The sequence below is a fragment of the Delphinapterus leucas genome, chromosome 7 (assembly GCF_059928025.1).
Source record: "Delphinapterus leucas isolate spDelLeu-1000000601 "Yukka" chromosome 7, BTC_Dleu_Yukka2, whole genome shotgun sequence".
Lineage (NCBI taxonomy): Eukaryota > Metazoa > Chordata > Mammalia > Artiodactyla > Monodontidae > Delphinapterus > Delphinapterus leucas.
Window position 1 is genome coordinate 108559048 of NC_143135.1, and position 21686 is coordinate 108580733.

At 44.0% G+C, this 21686-nt stretch overlaps 1 protein-coding gene across 3 annotated transcripts in view; it reads right to left on the reverse strand.

Moving 5' to 3' along the window:
* NCAPD3 (non-SMC condensin II complex subunit D3) overlaps positions 1 to 21535 on the reverse strand; it is a 57603-nt gene extending 36068 nt beyond the window's left edge. Inside the window, exons 1-13 of one of the 3 annotated variants that reach the window (XM_089915841.1) lie at positions 21428 to 21535; positions 18983 to 19137; positions 16218 to 16380; positions 9824 to 10008; positions 9047 to 9214; positions 8882 to 8940; positions 8594 to 8681; positions 6403 to 6536; positions 5114 to 5186; positions 4253 to 4378; positions 3866 to 4118; positions 3404 to 3460; positions 3053 to 3142 (exon numbers count right to left, since the gene is read on the reverse strand). In XM_089915841.1, the coding sequence (XP_089771967.1) occupies positions 3053 to 3142; positions 3404 to 3460; positions 3866 to 4118; positions 4253 to 4378; positions 5114 to 5186; positions 6403 to 6536; positions 8594 to 8681; positions 8882 to 8940; positions 9047 to 9214; positions 9824 to 10008; positions 16218 to 16380; positions 18983 to 19137; positions 21428 to 21491 (1615 nt within the window). In that variant the 5' untranslated portion in view covers positions 21492 to 21535. Of the gene's footprint in view, positions 1 to 3052; positions 3143 to 3403; positions 3461 to 3865; positions 4119 to 4252; positions 4379 to 5113; positions 5187 to 6402; positions 6537 to 8593; positions 8682 to 8881; positions 8941 to 9046; positions 9215 to 9823; positions 10009 to 16217; positions 16381 to 18982; positions 19172 to 21427 lie in introns of all 3 variants that reach the window. The other 2 variants (XM_022556174.2, XM_030764508.2) reach the window with 2 other exon arrangements.
* Positions 21536 to 21686: the final 151 nt, after the last annotated feature.

A 21686-nucleotide genomic window follows, 5' to 3' on the forward strand; every position in this document is an offset into this window, starting at 1 on the left:
CGCAACGGGAGAGGCCACAACAGTGAGAGGCCCACGTATCGCAAAAAAAAAAAAAAAAGTTAAGTGGACATTTGGGTTGTTTCCACCTTTTTGGCTATTATGAACAATGCTCTTATGAACATTCTTGTACCAGTTTTGGGTATGAATATATTTTCATTCCTTGAGGGTGCACACTCAGGAATCGTATCAGATCATGCCATCTGTGAACTGCTGAGTCATGTGGTAACTCTATGTCTAACGTTCTGAGGAACCGCCAGACTGAATGAACACAAAAAATGTGGTCTATCCATACAATGGACTATATGCAGCCGTAAAAAGGAACAGACTACTAATACATGCTACAACACGCATGAACCTTGAAAACGAGTGGTGGATGAAAGAAGCTATCCACAGAAGGTCACATGTTGCAGGATTCCATTTATGTGGAATGTCCAAAATAGGTGAATCCACAGAGACAGAGGCAGGGGGGAGGGGAGAATGGAGAGGGACTGCTCACAGGTATGGGGTTTCTTTTTCAGCTAATGAAAAGTTTCTGGAAGTTGATTACACAATTTTATGAATATACTAAAAACCACTGAATTCAATACACTTTAAATGGTGAATTTTATGATATGTGAATTCTCTCTCAAAACAAAACCAAAGAACACCAACAAAGGTACTTATTAGCACAGTGACTGGCATGTAGTAACTATACAAATTTTTTAAAGTATAGTTAATACCAATAATATGTCACTTTAGGGACTTCCCTGGTGGCGCAGTAGTTAAGAATCCACCTGCCAATGCAGGGGACACAGGTACAATCCCTGGTCCGGGAAGATCTCACATGCCGCAGAGCAACTAAGCCCATGCGCCACAACTACTGAGGCTGCGCTCTAGAGCCCACACGCCACAACTACTGAAGCCCGCACACTCTAGGGCCTGTGTGCCTAGAGCCTGTACTCTGCAACAATAGAAGCCCCTGAAACGAGAAGCCCGCGCACCGCAACGAAGAGTAGCCCCCGCTTGACACAACTAGAGAAAGCCAGCGTGCAGCAACGAAGACCCAACACAGCCCCACCCCCAAAAAAGTCACTTTAGTTTATCAAAAGTAAGATAGGGGACTCCCCTGGTGGCGCAGTGGTTAAGAATACACCTGCCAACGCAGGGGACACAGGCTCGAGCCCTGGTCTGGGAAGAGCCCACATGCTGTGGAACAACTAAGCCTGTGTGCCACAACTACTGAGCCTGCGCTCTAGAGCCCGCGAGCCACAACTACTGAAGCCCATGCACCTAGAGCCGATGCTCTGCAACAGGAGAAGCCACCGCAAAGAGAAGCCCGCGCACCGCAACGAAGAGTAGCCCCCGCCCACTGCCAACTAGAGAAAGCCCGCATGCAGCAACGAAGACCCAATGCAGCCAAAAATAAATAAATAAAATAAATACATTTATTAAAAAAACAACAAACAGTAAGATGGGAACATGGTCGCTATACATCTGGCAAATGTTTATACTTTGGAAGCATCGTTAAATCAGTACAACTCAATAGTGTTCGCCATTGTCTGTGCAACAGTGAATCTGTAACTTGCTCAGACTGGAATTAAACCAGACATTTTTCCAGATTAAATTTCTTTACATATTTTAGGGAATCTGTTTATACATAGAGTTATTGCTCTGAATTTGAGTAAAACATGCTAATATCTAGTCATTTAAACGTAATCTTCCAGGCTGCAATGATAAGCAATGATCCTCATGGCACTTTACATGTGCTTCAGCATCCATCTCACAATATTACGATTTTACGTACACACATACCTGCCTCTCCCACTGCTCCTTAAGAGATGGAACTATGTTTTGTCACAGTCTGTACCTGCAATGCCTTGCACAGATTGGAAGGGACCACATACATGTTTATCAAATAAACTAATAAATCTCATTGTATCACTTATCCTCTGCAAATGTTCCCTCTTTTTTCTTTTAAAGTCACTTCTCTAAACATAATTTCTATAAACCTGACAACAGCCCTTTGTGAAAGACAGGGAAGGTGTTAGTATCAGAAGTGACAAGCAGGCAGGGAGTTCTGCTGACTCCCATGTCTTGGGTCATGCAGCTCTTTAGTAGCAGTGTTGGGATAAGAATTCAGATTGCCTCTCATTTCTAATGTAGTTTTTCCCCTACTGCATTATGCTGTGTCGTAGTATAAGTGAAGGAAAAGCCCAGAAAAGTAAAGTGACTTTCTCAAGACCATACAGTTAGACAGAAACAGAATCTGAGAGTAGCTTCAGGTCTACCTACTACCTAGCCCAGGTGTGTTTCTTCCCTCCCGAATCACACTGACACTTTACCATCCCAGATTATTCTGGCTTCCATAAGTCACTGAAAGAGAACAGGCATCATTTGTGTTCAGAATCCCGTGCTGGGATCCACGGGAGAGAGCACCCTATAACCACTCCACACGATGTGTATGACCCATTAAAGAACAGTTCATACTGCAGGTGAAGAGAAATTACCTAAATTCTGAACTTTTTCAATGGAAGCTTGGGCTCACAGTTCCCTACCACGTATTAAAAATGGATTCTGGGATGGCTTAATCAGAGTCAAGATGCCAGGTGGAAAAATAAGGAATAAAAAATAGACACAAGGGTGAGTACCATAGTACCGTTTATCTTTTCCCCTCTTCCGTGATGACTCTTCTCCAAACACAAATTTAATTTCTACTGCACCTTTCCTAGTAACTGGTCCTTTCTGGCCAGCAAGCCCAAGTGTTCAGAACAATGGACTTCACTAAGGAAATAAAATATTTGCTAACATTCTCTTAAGTGTGACAGAAATACTGGGTTTCAGTACACGACAAGGGAAATGTAGCTTATTCTTTATCTTAAAATGAAATACAGTATAGTGCAAAGACATCAATTAAAGATATAAAATAAAAATTATTCTACTTTTAAGGGAAAAAAAGTTCCAGTTCTTGAGGGTGAATTAGTCAGAAAAAAATTCCAAGGTTTTGAGGTTCTACTTACAGTTGTCTGAAATCCAATAGTTATTACTCATCTGATAGGGATAAAATCTGACATACCCCTATATCCAGCTGTTTCACCACTGTTGTCTATATTGATCACCTCTGAGCCTCCAGAAGGGTTAAATGTCTGCCTCTGATAGGAAAAAGCTTAAAAATAAATTTTAAAAAGGCCCAGTCAGTACAGTAAAAACTTGTTATACCTTTAAGTAACATAAGCATGGCATATTTCACGTTTAAGTTACTACACATCATTACTGAAATGAATTTCAATTTCTTTGATGAAGAAAAAAAGTGCAGTATTAAAACAGGTAATATGGAGATAGGAAAAAACATTCAAATATTCAGCAAGTCCTTTAATTAAAAGGACAATTATTCAATATCTGACAATATATTGACCCATTTCATTACCTGATGAATTTTTCAGTGAAGCGTCATGGTGGCTCTCTATTCCTGAAACTGCAGGAGCTAAAAGCAAGCAAGTAGATAAGAGAGAAAAGTCTTAGTATCAAAAACCATACATATATATTTACAGAGGAATCAAACCCCAGATAATTAGGCCTGAAGACAAGACAGAGTCTAAATGCTGACAGTTCAGTGTTCTCCTTGGCTGTGCATTAAACTGGTCATCAGACCCAATACAGCCAATACCAACGATGCAAAGGAATAGTGACAGCGGCCAACCACCTCAGCCTGAGGTCGAGAATACGTTAACTGCTTAGTAAGGCTCGTCTAAGAAGTCATTCGACAGTAAAACCTACTGAAAGGGTCTCTGAGGGTCCCAGTCTATCACAGCACATCTATTATTTCTGCCACCACAGCTTCTGGACCAGCAGGAGCCAGACCCGGCCTCATGGTGCTCGGCACACTCACTGTTCACCAGAAGTTCCAGGACGCTCTCTGACGCGGCTGTAGCAGAGAACTCCAGGCAGTGCGCAAAACTGGACAGTGCCTTGCTGCGCACAGTCGGAGCCTTGTCTACACAGCGGGCAAACATGATTTCCTGCACCAAGAACTTATGCTTCAGGAACTTCTGATGCTCTGGGGGCAGCGTGCCGTCCACCTCTCGTTCAGGCAGTTCCAGCAGAGCCAAGGCAACATCAAGAGTGAACACCCGGTACGGGATCTGGTAAAGCAAAATCGCACGCATCTCCGTCAGAGACAAAGAAAACTAATCTTCAGAAACAGATCTTCAGATCTAGCCGTCACTAGAAGGTTGCAGAGCCAGGAGCCACAATTTCACGCAGATGTAGCTCCTACCTTGGCATTTCGTGAATATCCATAAAGCCAGGCCACGAAAGAAGCATATTCCGCACAAGGAAGCTTGCTGAGCAGCTGGACCAGGGACTGAGCTGCGCTGGTCCGGTACTCGGATTTATCGACCACCTGAAACACAGACCCTGAGAAGCTGCCCAGCCAGTACCCAAAGCAGGACGACGGAGATGCATGTGGTAGTGCGACTGGACGATCGCTGAGTGTGCCTGGCTCGGCGACAGTGCCGAGCGTTTACATGTTACAGAAATGACTAACCAGTTCTAGGTCTCAGACCCCTTGGGAAACTAGCGTATAAGAAACCTGTACGCCCACTACTCAGCGCCTAATTTCAAAGAGTTTACGGACCCCTAGGGTCCATAGAGTTCAGGTAAAGAATCATCTGTCCAAACTGTTACAAAAATTTATGAGACAATAGTAGAAATGTAAACACTGGCCGGATACTGGACAATATTAAGGAATTACTGTGAATTTTTTAGGTGTGTTAATATTTTGTGCTTATGTTTTTAACGAGTTCTTATCCTTTACAGAGACATGAAATATTTATGTCTGAAAGGGTATGATGAAATCTGCTTCAAAAGAAAAATCCAGCGTGCGTATGTGCTGGAGGAGTTACAGCTTATACAAAATCACTGAAGACAGTGTTCGTCACACTATTCTATTTCTATTTATATTTGAAATTTTCCAAAATAAAAAGTTGTTTTCCCCCGAAAACCACACTAGAGGGGAACACCTAGTGAATATACTAAATAAAACAACATTTAGTAATGATGTAGACTCATTTCCAAGAACACACACGCATGTTTACCTTCATGTGTATTTATACACTCTCATTAAAGCAAACAGTACCTTGACACAGATGTGCTGGAGTAAGACACGAAGGACTGGAAACATACTTTCTTTTAGTTCATCCACAAGTGAGCTATAAAAGAAACACAGCCACGGTTTGTAATACACCTATAATGACAATAAAGTAGCAATTTTCCTTGAATCTGTTCTCAAAAATAGAGAAATTTCTACCTTTTCAAAATCCTAACTATTAAAAACAATCTCCCCCTATACTGCAAGCATTGCGAGTGCATGGATTGTAAAGACAAAGTGTCACAACAGAACACCAGTCACCACGCCCCAGGTGCTCTCCGAGCTGCTGTGAGCAGCCAGCCAGTCAGGGAGGGGCAGGGGTGCAGTCCTCACAGGGCCCTTGGACTGCCGACGACGTTTCATATTAAGGCTGAAATATATCCTTTTGAGGTAGAGGATAGACTGAGACACAGTACCACCTAGTGGTAGCTCAGTGAAATGCATTTCTAACAGTACCTCTCCAAACTGTAACCCCAAAAGAAACTATTATAAGCCCAGATTGGACCCATTTTCAGTGTTAAGTTTCCTTGCACCATTATAGGAATATTACTGCAATTTGTGACATCATGAATTCATGGAAGAACTAAAATGAGTGTTTCTACTTAAAACATCTTAGTTATTTAATGTTTAAAAGTCCTTAACGAGACACTCGCTCAAGGATCAGACTGCACCTGGATTGAAGCATCCACACCCCACGTCTGCACCCACAGCACGCACCGCGGCTGCTTCCAGGTATGTACACACTCTCACATACACATCTTCCCCTTCTTCCCACCACCTCCATGCTGCTGCCGAGTAGCCAGTTAACAGAAAAGAAAAGCCGAGGACACAGCAAACGGGTCTTCCCCAGTAAAGCCCAGACACAGGACTTCGTAAGTGAAGCTAAGTAACTCTTGAGGGGAGAATTAGTCTATCAATTATTGCTAAAGAAGTTAAAAAAAAAAAAAAGTGGCAAGGAACAAAAAGATGGAGACTAAGAGGAGAGAGAAAAAGAAAAGGCGGAGGCAGACTTGGAGCGGCTAACACTAAGGCCGCTGTCAGAACTCAGAGCTGACTTCACAGGCTGGCCCACAAACTGCAGACCCCTCATCCCCGCAACAACACCCCAGACCACACAAACCAGATGAGCTACCAAGTGCTTTATTTTGAACCCTGAACCACAAACAGCCCAGACATTTCTTAATTTCTAAAGGTGTCAGAAATCCTGGTTTAGTACAGGGCCCAGAAGACTGAGGGGGAGGGACAGAGAGTAAAGATTCAAGCTGTGTGTGTTTCACCTGACAAACTGGACTGCCTGGTTTTTACCACTGATGGCCGGAGAAGTGATGGCAAGGGGGGCGTGATGGGAGCCTTTGCCCACTTCTAACATTAATATTACATAGAGCATTCGATGGAAAACACATCTGATAACCTGGAAGAGAAAAGAAAATTCAGTTTAAGGCATGACAGAGAATCCCAGGGCCTTGGAGACCGTGATGCAGACCACAGTGAACCACTTCAAGGACCTGAAGTTACATGAGGCTGATGTAGGTTTTGCTTCAACACTAAGGATGCACTTCCTGGACGATGACCAGGTATCAATACATGCACAACGCAGCAGTGTGAAAGTGCTGCCTACAGATAATGATAGGAACTCCAGCTGGCTTCTCTGCTCCCCCTCTCACACTCCAGCCCAGAAATTAGGGACTATAGAGAATTAGTTGTAACTTACGAAGGGCAAAGGATGCTACTGATTACCCCTTACAGAAAAGAGGAAAGTGATGATTCTTTACACCTGTATTACACCTGAAGCTTACAGCGCACCTTCCAATATACCATCACACATCATTTACTCAGCTACTTAATTCATTCATCCAGTAGATAAAACAATTTACTGGAAACCAAATATGTGACAGGTATTGCATTAAGCATGTCCATGTGTTACTAGATCTGACAACACTTTCTCTGAAACCTCTCAACTCTACGAGGTCAGCAAGGCTTTTCCATTTTGTTAATACTTTTACTATAATTTCTACTTTATACATAATAAAAGACTCCCAAGGTGAGTTGTCCGAAGTCAAGTAATTAAAGGTCAGGCCACAGCCAATGTCGCCCAGCATCAGGGCAGCACTTTCACAATGAAGAACACCATGTCCTTAGAGACACTGTTGCCTGAAAGGATAATTTCCCAACCTCCTTATCTTCTAAAATGTTAAAAAGGGCTCAGGAATTATGTTTTACTGTGAATGTTATCACATCCATATTTCAAACAGAGAAGTGACAATGACATAATAACAAAATATGGGACGTTTTCTAAACAGCAGGCATTGTACAGAGGCATTCTTCCCTGTAATCCTCCTGAGAAATCCACGAGGAAGGGAAGCCTTTCACCCTCTTTGTCCAGATGAGGAAACCGAGGTCTCACAGGAGGACATACAGGCAGTGAGGGGTGAGGCCCAAGTCTGGACAAAATGCAGAGCCCTGAGTGCCCAGGGCCTTCTCATTCACACATCGTTGCCCCTGGAAACTAGGTGTATCGCAGCCACCAAAAGCACAGGACCTTGGTCCGTCACGTTTTTTGCAAACTCCTGTTTCATTAACAACATCCAGGTTTAGTAACACCCTACTGCTTAAAAAGCCGTTAACTCCAGTGTCCAGAGCTGCAGGGCTTCGAAGGTCACTGGGGGCAAATCCATATATGAATGCTAGCCAGGAGCGTGTTTGCACAATCATCCACTAAAACACAAACACTAACATAAATACAGGGGCACGCGGGAACTGCTGAGGGAAACTGGGAAGTCTGTGACTGTCTAACTCTTCTTCTCAGAAGAGTTTGGTAAATACTTCTGTAAAAGTAATGCTCAGGGGGCTTCCCTGGCGGTGCAGTGGTTAAGAATCCAGCCAATGCAAGGAACACGGGTTCGAGCCCTGGTCCAGGAAGATCCCACATGCCACGGAGCAACTAAGCCCGTGAGCCACAACTACTGAGACTGCACTTTAGAGCTCGCAAGCCACAACTACCAAAGCCCGCGCACCTAGAGCCCGTGCTCCACAACAAGAGAAGCCACGCCATGAGAAGCCCGTGCACCGCAACGAACAGTAGCCCCCACTCACCGCAACTAGAGAAAGCCCGCATGCAGCAACAGACCCAACACAACCAAAAATAATAAATAAAACAAATAAATTTATTAAAAAAAAAAAAAGTAATGCTCAGTAGCTTATCTTTTCCTCTACACAGGTCACACTGGAACCATTCTTTATGCCTTAACCCAACAAGAACTTCCTGTGGCCACCAGGTACTTGGATATAAGCCTGGAATGAACAGTGGGCACCACGTAGTGATGGGGATGATTTTCATTATACAAACGTCCTCAAGTCATGACAATGACCTAGTGAGTTCACACGGCATCACATCAGAAGCTTCCAGCATCCCACGACCCGCGTGCTTTCACTTCAACCAGTAACTCAGTGGGGTCCTGTCTCCTTTACCTTATCTCCTTCTCTGTGAATTGGGGAGCACAGCAAATACAATCCATGATAGGCCAGTTCTGGTATGTATTTTGCTTGGTTAAGGTTTCTAAAAAAAAAAAAAAAAAAGCTAAAGATTAGTTAATGGATGTGATTTCACTTGGAATAGCTCCTAACCCTATAAGCTATATCTAAATGAATAAATTCTACCTGTGCGCCAATTAGGGTAAAATGGCATTAAGGCTTCTGATGGAGCAAAACTCATTGTACCATAATTAAATGTTAGCACTGGAAGATTTAATGGCTCACCTGGCTTGTGTAACATGAAATTCGTGAACTGGTTCAAACTTAGTCAATGCAACGAAGACCTGGAAAACAGAGACAAAGAAAAGGCCTGGTTTTTCCCACTCTTTAAGTATTAGCCCGTGTCCTCGCTCTCTGAACTTGCCCAAGGTTCCTGGAATTCTCACTTACCTCTACACAATTCTGTATACATTGTGGCTTTTCTTTCAGGGAAAACTTGAGCAGAAGCCTTAAAAAATTCTTCAAGACGTGAAAGATGGCATTTCGAATTTGACAAAGGTCTCGGGAAGAAAAAAAAATATTCTCTTCATCCTCTTGTTCTTCAATCACTTCATCCATCTAGATTATGAAGAAATGTACAGCTGACTGTGTAGTACTGCCTAACAGTTTGTCCCGACTGGTTTCAATGTACCCAGTCAAGGGTAGTGAAACTCCAGGTGGGCGCTGGGTTGCTGACCAGGTGCCTCGACTGCTTGGGGTCTCCACAGCCGCAGCTGCTAGCCACTGGACCAGATGGAAGCTCTAGTTCCATACTTACACGTCAGTGAGATTTCTTGGGTTTCTTAGAAGTTCTGGTGTCAATGAACCTCTACCACCCTACCTAGTCACATAAAAATTAGGAATTAACGTTATTCTATTATGTTCTATGGACGAGAGTCCTCAGGATACTTCGACCACCGTCTCTAATGACAATAAAATAATGTGGCAAACACACCTGTTGGCCTGTGGTGAGCACATCTGGGAACAAGGCGGGAGAGAGATGATGGGGAGGTTGGGAAGATGGTAAGGGGAACATACGCTCAGCGGTACATGAGGCGACTGCAAGTCCTACGGGAGGGATGGCGGACGGCACGCTAGGGCTTTGGTATAATCGTGACCCCTGAAACCCTACCTTAATATAAATTCTTAAGTAAATCAGATATGCTTCACGACTCCACTCCCTCTTACCTCCATCTCCTCTTTCCTGGGGGGCCTTCCTCTCTTCCTACTCTCCCTTGGGTTGGCCTGAGCATTCTTCAGTTGTTCTTTCTTTCTTTTCGGATTCAAGCTGGATTCCTGAGGCCAGCTCTTCTTTAGAATCTGAATACATTTGTCAAACATCACTGGGTGGAAAACTTGGTTGGCTATACTGCCTATTCATAAAGAATAAAGAGTAAGCAGGGTAGGTTTAATTGTCTTGAAATACGTCTGTAACAACAACGAAAAATTAAAAAGCAAAACCAGACTTTTCCTTAACTTTGAATAACAGCGAACCTTTAGCAAAAAAGTTCCATTCAACTTCAGCCCTAGGCAGTGAGCTACAGGCCTCATCATAAATAAACAATGAGATTTCCGTAGCTGGCTGTAACGGAGTAAGTGGTTTTACACTTTTCTTCCTACCATAAACAACTATACAACTGGACAGAAATTTACAAAGTGACCATCTAAGACCCAGAGCAAGAGGTAGCCTAGCCACACAACAACCACCGAGAAAAGGGAAACCAGTGAGATAAACCCTAAAATTGACCCGATTCTGTGTCTGGAGGCAATGTCTGGACAACAGCAGAAAAATGATGAACCCAAGCACATTCTGATGGACTTACTAAGTCAGGAATACAAGGATCAGTGTCAGGAAGGCAGCGTGGCTGGAATGTATGGAGCAGAGCACTGGAAACGAGGAAGCCACATGGAGACAGTGCTGAGAAGTCGGCAAAGGGCTGACCTTAGCTAGGACGCATGGGGCGAAATCCATGATGGTGGGCAAAGAAAACCTCCAAGCAGGTGGGAGATGGACAGTTTTCGGAATGCACACAGGGGAGAGATACGTCGGAGCCCCAGCCAGCCATAGTGACCTGGAACATTCACGACACACTCAGAGAGAAACACACCTTAACAGCAGGGCTAAACTAGCTCCAGAGTAAAGGCTACTTTACATCTGCCCCAACAAAGCTTTCAAACAAGCCTCAAAAAGACCAAGTTAATGCACCAATAGCTGCCTATCAAAACATACTTAAACACTACTTAAAGGAAAACAACAAAACCAAGACACTCAAAAACTTCACATTCAAAATGTCCAGCATCCAATAAAAAGGTACCGGGCTGGGCTTCCCTGGTGGCGCAGTGGTTGAGAGTCCACCTGCCGATGCAGGGGACAGGGGTTCGTGCCCCGGTCCGGGAAGTTCCCACATGCCACGGAGCAGCTGGGCCCATGAGCCATGGCCGCTGAGCCTGCGCGTCCGGAGCCTGTGCTCTGCAACAGGAGAGGCCACAACAGTGAGAAGCCCGCGTACCAAAAGAAAAAAAAAAAACGTACTGGGCATCCAGAGAGGAAAATGTGCCCTGTGGTGAGAAGAGAATCGTCACTAGAAACAGTCCAAGAAATGACAGAGCAAGCAGAGAAGAACCAACTGTAGGGCAGATATTATAAATAAGTTCAAGAATTAAACAGCAGCAAACAAAGCAAGAAATGAAAATATTTTAAAGAATCAAATGGAACTTCTGGATCTGAAAAAGAAAACGTCACTGGGTGATCTCAACAGCTGATGAGATGCTACAGGAACAAAGGCATGTGAACTTTAAGAAACAGAAGCACAGAAACAAAAAGAAATTAATAAAGGCCCTGGGACCCATGGGAGAGTATCAAGCAATCTAACATACGAGTAATTGGAATCCCATAAAAAAGGGAGGGAAGAAAATACCTGAAGGAATAATAACTGGAAAATTTCCAAATATGTTAAAAACTACAAATTCACAGACCCAAGAAGCTCAATGAACCAAACTATGATGAACACAAAGGAAATCCCACCAAAGGGTAGATAATCTAATCAAAACTAATAATCTAATCAAATCAAAACAAACTAATAAACTAATAGAGAAAATCTTCAAGGTAACCACGCCAAAAAAAAAAAAAAAGAAGACAAAAACACACAGAACAGCAATGATAAGAGTCATGCAGACTTCTCATCAGAAGTGAAGTAAACCAGAAGACAATGAAATAACACCCAAAAAGCACTGAAAGAAAAAAATCTGTCAACCTAGAATTCTATATTCAGCAAAAACATTCTTGAAGGTGAAAGATACTTTCATGGAATCAAAATCCAAGACGGTCGATGGCTAACAGATGCACAGCATGAGAAGAGTCAAAGAGTTCTTCAGGCCAAAAGAAAATTACGTGAGATGAAATCTTTTAAAATGAAAAGACATTTATTTTTTCATTTTCTAAAAAGATTATTTAAAAGATAATTCAGAGAAAAATGTTATGAATAAATTGTGTGGTTTACGACACACAGAAATTCAACTTATAACTACAACAGCACAAACAGGAGGGGAGAAAGGAAAGCACACTGTCTTAAGGTTTTACATTATCTATAAATAAGTAGATTATCGGAAGATAGACTATTAAAGTACTTATTGTACACCCAAAGCAAGCACTTAAAACATACACACACAAATAAGTATAGTTAATAGGCCAAAAGGGGAGATAACATGGAATACTAAAAAAATACCCAATCGAAAAAGGGCAGGAAGAGGGGAAAATGGAACAAAAAACAGATGGAACAAACAGAAAATAAATACCAAGAGGGCAGGAACCCAACCATATTGATAACTAATTATCTAAACTGTCTAAATGTCCCATAAAAAGGCAAAGATTGTTGAGAGGATGAAACCCAGTGATGGGCAGTCTACAACACTCTGTTTAAATACAGACGTGCAGACAAGTCACATGTAAATCATGAGAAAGGGTGTGCCAACCTAGGACAAGTCACATGATAACGAGAAAGGCCATCTTAAGATCAAAGTAGGTTTCAGCACGATGAATACAACCAGACAAAGAGGGACATAACACCAAAGGGGAGACACGCAATCACAAATATGTTTGTAACCAGCAGACTTTCAAAATACCTGCCGTTAAAATTGGCAGACTTGAAAGGAGAAACAGGTAAGTTAAAACTATACTTGGAGATTTCAGTGCTCTTCTCAGTAACTGAGAGAACAAATAAACAGACTATCAGAAAGGATACAAAAGACCTGAACAACCGCAGCAACCTACTCAACTTTGACAGAAAAGAGGTCCCCCAAAGGCAGAATGCACATTCCATTCAAGGGCAAATACAAGATTCACCAAGTCAGACCTTGTGCCGAGCCATTTAAAACAAAAGCAAAAAGTCAGCAATTTAAAAGTACTGTAGTCATATAAAGTATGTGCTCTGATCTCAACATAAATAAAATAGAAAGCAATTACAACATTTCAGGAAATTCCTCAAATATTTGGAAATTAAACACACTACTAAATACCTCAGAGGTGTAAAAAGAAATCACAAGAAAAATCAGAAAACTGCTTTGGCCTGAATGGTAATGAACAGATTATCAAAATCTGTGGGATGCAGATAGAGCAGTATATATAGAAGGAAATTTACAATATTATGTATATTAGAAACAAAGAAAAGTGAGAATAAAGATCTTAAGAAGTTAGAATAAGAACAAATTAAACCCTAAATAAGAAGGCAATAAGAGATAAGACCAAAATCACTGAAATAGAAAATGAACAATAGAGTATAATCAATAACAGCAAAAATGGGTTCTTTGAAATGATCAATCAATAAATCTCTATCTAAACTGATGAAGGAAAAAAAGAAATGCAGATTACCAACATCAGGCCTAAAAGAGGACATATCACTACAGATTCTACAAAAAAAACACTTCTTTCAACGAAAACTCCAGGCCCAGATGGCTTCTCTAGTGAATTCCACCAAAAATGTAAGGAAGAAAAACAACCAATTCTTCACAAACTTCCAAAATACAGAGTAGGCAAGAACACTACCCAACTCATTCCATGAGACTGGTATTACCCTGAAACCCAAACCAGATGAAGGTATCAAAAAAAAAAAAAAAATCCCTTATCAATACAGATGCAAAAATATTCAACAAAATATTATCTAACTGAATCTGGCAACATATAAAAAGGATTAAACACTATGACCAAGGTCATGCAAAACTGGCTTAACATATGAAAAAATCAATGAATATATCACTAGAATGAAGAACAAAAACCACACGATCACCTTACAGATGCACAAAAGCAAATGACAAAATCTAATACCCATTCATAGTAAAACACTCAACAAACTAGGAATAATAACCTGATAAAGGCCATCCTCAAAACACCCCCAGGGGGCATCATACTTAAGGGCAAAAGACTGAAAGCTTTCCTCCTGAGATCAGGAAGAAGATGCCCAACTCCCCACTCCTATTCAACAGCGGACTGGAGCTGTTAGCCAGGGCAACGAGGCAAGAAAAAGAAAAAGCACCCAGACAGGAAAGGAATAAGGAAAATTATGTCTATTCACAGATGACATGATCTTATATATAGAAAATCCTATTGGAACCAGTAAATGAGTTTCGCAAAGTTTCAGAGTGCAAGATCAACGATCAAAAATCATAGCCAAGGAACTTCCCTGGTGGTCCAGTGAGTAAGATGCCATGCTCCCAATGCAGGGGGCCTGGGTTGGGTGGGGGAGGGATGGACTGGGAGTTTGGGGTTAGGAAATGCAAACTGTTATATACAGGATGGATAAACAACGAGGTCCTAGTGTACAGCACAGGGAACTATATTCAATATCCTGTAATAAACCATAATGGAAAAGAAAATAAAAAAGAACGGGTGTGTGTGTGCGTATGTATATATATAAAAATAAATATTAACATAAAATTGGAAATCAACTATACTTCAATAAAAAAGATAAACTGTACTTCTATACACCACCAGTAAACAATTCGAAAATTAAATTAAGAAAACAAGTTCATCTACCATAGCACAGAAAAGAATAAAATACTTAGGAATAAATTTAACCAAGGACGTGCAAGAGTTTTGTACCCTGAAAACTACAAAACAGGGGCTTCCCTGGTGGCGCAGTGGTTGAGAGTCCGCCTGCCAATGCAGGGGACGCGGGTTCGTGCTCCGGTCTGGGAAGATCCCACATGCCACAGAGCCGCTGGGCCCGTGAGCCATGGCCGCTGAGCCTGCATGTCCGGAGCCTGTGCTCCGCAGAGGGAGAGGCCACAACAGTGAGAGGCCCTCGTACCGCAAAACAAACAAACAAAAAACTACAAAACATCATCAAAACCAATGAAAGCCCTAAATAAATGGAAAGACGTTCATGTTCACGGATTGGAAGACTGAACACTGCTAAGACAGCAACACTCCCCACACTGATCTACAGAGTCAATGCAACCCGTCAAAACCCCAGCTGCCTTTTTGCAAAGAAGTTGCTGCACAAATCCTAAAATTCATATGGAAATGCAAGGGATCTTGAAAAAGAACAAACCGTGATCAAATATTAAGTATCAACAGCACCCCAACCATAATCCAGAAACATTTAAACACAGAAGGTAACTGGCAGAAGTACGACTTGCTGGAAAGCTGCAAGTGGCCCTACGAGTAACAGCCAGACCTCAGCTCTGGGATGAATCTCAACCTTAATCGGAAGGCGCTGCGCCCAGCAAGGAAGAGAAGAGTGAAACTGGGTTTCCAAGGCCACCACTTTGCTAAGAGCCCAGTTACACCTGAGATATCGCTTAGCAAGTGAGTTCTTTGGGAGCTTATTATTTCAAGTCATGATGGGAGCATTAACAGTAAAACAAATCAGTGTTCCAGGCTTTACATATCTCTTCACTAATTCCCAAGTCATATGGAATAGGCCTTTAACATCTATTATGAACGCGCTGACATGAGCAACGTCGAGCTGCAAGGCGGCTGACCCTGATTCTCTTCCACGTGAACTCAAGGTCTCACAGCTGCAGCTCCCTCTGCACCCCACCCTCTCCTGCCCTGGGCTGGGGTGAGTGGGGAGGAGGGACTCCTTCATGGCTCCCACCCAAAGGAAGCGGGGGAGCATCACAGACAGACCCCTCCCCCATGCTTCCTTCCTCAGCCTTACTAACTGTGCTCTGGCCTATTGGATGAGAACGGTCCCAACTACTGTCCACACCCACGCGGGGGAGACAACAGTTCCCCCTCCCCCCGCCCAGCACTTTTCTCAGCCTGGACAGGGTGTCAGAAGGCAGGGCGGTATCGGAATGGTATGCTGGGTGGGGTGGGTCGGAGTGGAGCTCTGAAACACCCCCTCCAGCCTTACCCCTCTCATACTGCTTATATTAGGTTACAAACCCAGCATAACAACATCAGAAAACACATTTACAGTTAAACAGGAGAGCTTTCTGGAACACCTGTAACATGCCATGTGCTTCACAGATTCCCTCTCACCTAGCCTCCCAGTGAGGAAACAAAGTACAAGTACAAAACAATGTAGACAAATTAAAAACTAAAAGCCCTGTCCTATCACACCAAACACACATACTGTACCTGGTACTTCCAGCAGCAGAAAATAAAGCCCAGCAGCATGAAGGCCAAATTCCCGCTGCTGGGCACTGACGTTTTTCTTAAGAACCGTCTGAACGAAGTGATGGAACAAGGCCATCAGCGCGTTGTGGGAAATGCTGTTCTCCATGAAGAAGGTCCAAATGCTCTGGGGGAGGGGCGAACCATAAGAGCCAATAATTAGAGAAATGGGATAATCTCCTATTATCTGATTTTTCTGAGTACTTTTAGTGCCCTATAAAAAAAGAAACAGACCATTCTGGCTCCTAATTGTAAATGTTTGTCATCTTCATAGGGACTAAAACAAAATTTAAAAGTGTATTATTCAAAATTACAAGGGGAATTCCCTGGCGGTCCAGGGGTGAGGACTCCACGCTTTCACTGCTGAGTGTCTGGGTTCGATCCCTGGTTGGGGAACTAAGATCCCACAAGCTGCATGGCGTGACCAAAACAAAACAAAAAAATTACAAAGATAAATAACGATACAAGAAACTTAATTACCTTTCAAAATAACTTTGGGTAAGTTTGAAGCACATATATTTCTGAAATTACTATACCTAAAAGCTACACCAAGACTATGGGGGCACCCTATATCAGTAATTATGCAAACAAGTTACTCTCCATGTATGTCAAATGTACCCCAATTCATTTATCACTCAAATTACTAACTGAAGACATCAGAACAACTTATTTAAATTGAAATGTTCTATGGGCAATGGGAGCAGGAGAGGAAATACCGGAAAGTGTCTCCCTCAAGAGATTTCAGAAATAGCCTAGGTAAGACAGGAAATAAACCCTAGAGCATAAACCACAAGCTTATTAATTTTATCACTGTTCTATGCTTTCTCCTATTAAACATGTGAACAGGAAATAGGTTATTTGTATAAACCAAACATAGCAGGAACTAAATATGGTTTATTCTGGGCTACTTTAAAAAAACATAAGCTCACAAAAGTTCAAGAAATCAGACCTTGTATACACTGCTTCCCTGAAAAGACAGGGAAAACTCTCCTCTTTCCTTCACCACGAAGCTTCTGGAAGAAATCAGTTACATCCTCATTCCTAAGGCCATCTCAGCTCCACTCACCTGTAACTGTGACCCTGGGGGACCCAATCACCTCTGCAGCATTTCATACCTGATAAAAGCTAAGTTCACAAAACTCTATTAACTCCATCTGAAAAAAAGGCCCTAGTTGTTAGCCCTCCTCCCCAATTTCCACAACCGTAACTCCAGACCATGCCGTAACACACATTTAAAAAAACAGATGAGCAAAACACAGCTGAACAGTTGGCTGTTGAACAACACAGGGCAAGTCGAAAGTCCTTGTGGAATTCATAGCCGGCCCTCTGCAGACACAGTTCCTCCACATCCATGGTTCTGCATCCGCAGACTCAAACAACTGGAATCGTGGAGTCCTGTAGTTACTACTGAAAAACTCTGCACGTAAGTGGACCTGTGCAGTTCAAACCCGTGTTGTTCAAGGGTCAGCTGTACTGTCCCCAGGGACCTCCCTGCGTATAGCATTTCCCACTTCAGTCCATCTTCGGTTAAGAACATCCATCTGAAACATATCTTCAAGTCCCTTAGTCTACTGCTCACTAGAACCTCTTTCTCCGAGAGCTGGATGTGAGAATGAGTGGGTTAATCTATGTATGATGCTTAGACCTGAACCTTGTATACCACAAACACCTCACCCTCAAACCCCACCGTGGACCCCACTTACAGCTCAGTCCTGTGTGCCCTGCCCTGCCCCCATCCCCTCGGCACCCGCTGCACGTCCGCACTGTGATGATCCCTCCGTAGGCTACCCTAGGACCCGCATTACTGCAATCAACATTCTATCCATTTGTGAAGACTTGCCTCCAGCTAGCTACTTTCTTTCTGGGACCCACCCTATCTCACCACGCTCCCTTTTCCATGCCCCTATGAGATGGCATCTAACCTGTCCTAGAGCAGTTTTTACAATGCAGACTCTGGTGGCCTGGTGCTTCTCCATGCCTGCGGATGTGGTCGCTGGACATGCCTGGCCAGTGCAACGCGAATGGGCGCCCCAAGAGCCAGTGCTTAATTCTCCCCTCTCCCCCAGGTAGGGGGAGGCTCTTTACCTTAACCATCATGTTACCTGCCGAGGTGCTTCATGCAGTTCTCAGCATTACGCTTAATGAATGTTTAACAGGATGATTTAATTTTTGAACAGCTACATGAAACCTCTAACTGAAATATTTTTGGTAATTTAGATCTTTCAGAGATGTTAATATCTAAGTATTCTTTGTTCTGCTTTAGAGTCCGCTCAGTTTTTGAAAAGCAGTTAATGATCTAAACAGTAATAGGTAGAACTCAGTATTTAAAGGAACTCTTTTTTCCATTTTTAATTCAACTCATCCCTTTTCAGTTTTATATCCAGCTTTCCTAAACTTAAGGCATGCCCGAATTGTTATTGCATTGTCCTTGGCCAACTTTTCCTATTTGGTTTATCTGCTTTCCCACCTTGCCTTGGCCTTTATTCTTTTCCTTTAATTTGCTGTTGTAAACAGTGGTCATGACTTGAAAGAATCACAGATTAATACCTTGAACCTCTGGAAGGAAAGCTATGAGGCTACCCCAATAAATAAACCACATTCTTTATGCCACTCTTTATCATACTCCTTGTGACCTATACACTAAAAAGACTAAGCTTTAGATGATAATAGGGCCTTTTATCTTCCACTTCTGACAACTAAATGGCTAGCTTGATTTTTTTTTTTTTTACCTCTGTAGCTCCATGCTCTCCAGCAGCAAAAGTTAAAAGACTGTCATAGAGATTTGTGAATGCGCTCAGTCCGGTCTGCACGATCTCTGCTTCTATGGTGGGATCCAGAGGCTCAGTTTCCGTGAATTCCAGTTCCCATACTGTGCCCACCCATTCTAGTGGGAAAATGCAATGAAGTCAACAAATGTTCTATAATAAGAAAGACCAATAAGCTTTAGACGCTGAGTACATTCATGAAGAGAAAAGTTTACTAGTCACAACTCACATTTAACTATACCATACAGGTGAGGCAGATTTAGAAGGAAGCAGAAGAGGTTAGAACATCTTTTTTTAATCATTAACTGACAGCTGGCTATTAGGTTGGTCATCATCTAAAAATATCAAGAAGGAAAACACTTTTCAGATGTAACAGTTTGGGGGATGATCCAGCCTTCCCGTATGTTCAATCTGGAGAAGAGAAGGTTAATAAAAGGTTGCCTCAGCTGTCCCTTTGTAAAAGTCTTACAATCAAGTTAATAAACCCAAATAAAGTGTAGAACACAAAGGGACAGCTGAGGCAAATGACTATTTAACATGCTTTAATTATTCATTCACTCTTCCCTAACTGATCTCCTAACAAATACAATCAGCTTCCTAAAAATGTTCTTGCATCTTTTCCTGCCTTTTTCTCTCATACATTCTCCCACTTATTTTATATGCATATTTTTAAATGCACACCCATATTTCTGACCTCATTTCTGAATCGAAACTGCGAAGTCCCAGTGATAAAAGATCTGGAATCAGAAAATCAATATATTCAACAAATGACAGCTATTATCACGTCTACAATGGATAGGTGTTAAAGCCGTAGTAGACAGTACAACAGTAGAGAGCAGATGGAGACTATTCCTGGGGGAGGCTGCAGATGGAGACTATTCCTGGGGGATCCTTCAGCTGCTCCAACACGTGGGGGTTACCAGGGAAAGAGACACCGAGAAGGGCGTCCCAGGCAGAGAGGACCCCATAACAAAGCACAAAAGGAAACAAAGTATCACCTGTTTAGAAACCAACACCATCGTAACAGCACTGAGCTCAGCTGTGAAGGGTGAGTTGTTATCAGCACTTACTCAGCAGGTAGTAGAATGCGGCCGGTCCCTAGGGGCCTTCCCAGAACAGCCCCTCCCCCCATGCGCTCCGCCTGCCTTTGTCTGCAGAACAACTTGAGTCAAAGGATAAACTTAATGAGAAAATTGAGAAAATGCAGAAAGAGAGAAACACAGTCCAGCAAAGCCAAATAATAATTAGCCAATAAACAAAGTCAAGGGCCTTTAGTTCCTCCTCAAGGACTACAGATACTAGTCTGAGCCATGTCCTTTGAGCCGTTTTGCAGACACTGAAACGCCCCCCCCACAGGTGGGAGAACTCAACTGCTGCCCACAAGCGCGGTAGACGGGTTGGAACCAGGCTGATGATGCTGACCCCTGACTACCTCACCACCAACCAACTAATCAGAAGAATATTCACCAGGTGATCACACACCCTTCAACTCTCCTCCCTCACCCTGTCTTTAAACTCTTCCCCTGAAAGCCTTTGGGGAGTTGGGGTCTTTTAAGCACAAGCTGCCTGGACGCCTTGTCAGTTCCTGCAATGAAGGCTGCACTTTGCTTCACCACAACCGGGGGTCAGTAGATTGGCCTTGCCGCGCACGGGCCAAGTGGACCCAAGTTTGTTTTGTTAACAGCAGGTGCAGGTATTAAATCAATCTTCACGAACGCCCACAAAGTAGATCTTAGAACCCCCATTTGACACAAGCGACCGAGGCCCGCGAGGCTCGGGTGCTCAGAGGCGGACCAAGGCACCGGCCCCAGGTCCGACTCCAGAGCTCAGCTCTGGAAAAAGAGCACCCGCAGGGACAGGTGAAGGCTCTCGCCGCAAACAGAGGCTGTGGTAACTCAGGAAGCCGGGGGAACCACTGAAGGGTCAGAGACCCGGCGGGTCACGCTGGCCTTTTCAACGTGGTCCCAGAAGGGGTGTGGGACCGAGTCGGGATGGAAGTGCTGGCACCAGAAGGGGCAGGAGGTGCCCCAAGCGCCGAGACGGGCCACAGCGAGGGCGCGGGTTGGACCGCAGCCTCGGGAAGCGGCGGGCGAGGCTGGGACGAGGGGCCGCCGCCACCAGAGGCTGGAGGTGGGGGAGGGGGGCACCTCCTGCCCTTCAGGGAGGATGGGCGCCCGGGGACGCCAGCCGCACCCCTGGGCCTCAAGTTCAGGAAGTCGGCCCGGCCCAACAAACAGAAACGCTGCCGAAGCCTCGGCACCTGCGGGGCTGTCCGCGCAGACCCGGAGGCAAGGCCGAGAAGCAGGAGCACAGAGCGGAAGCAGCCCGCGGAGAAGCGCCAACGCCGCTGCCCGGCGCGACCCCTCCCCAGCACCGCCCACAGCCCCCAGGCCCCGGCCGCGTCCTCACCTGGACTGAGGTCCAGCGGGCACCAGGGCTGCAGAGCGCTCGCCAGGTCCCGCCAAGCCGCCATGACCGCCGCTCGCCTCAACTTTCAAAGCTGCTCCGGCGCGCGCGCCGAGAAGACCCAGCGGGCTCAGGGGGACACGGGGTTCGCACCAACCAATTACCGCGCCCCGCCGGTCCCTCCGCTGGCCAATCAGCAGGGCCTTCCGCCGCATGCGCAAAGGGTGAGGCGGGCCCAAACCCACCCACGCAGCCGAGGTCG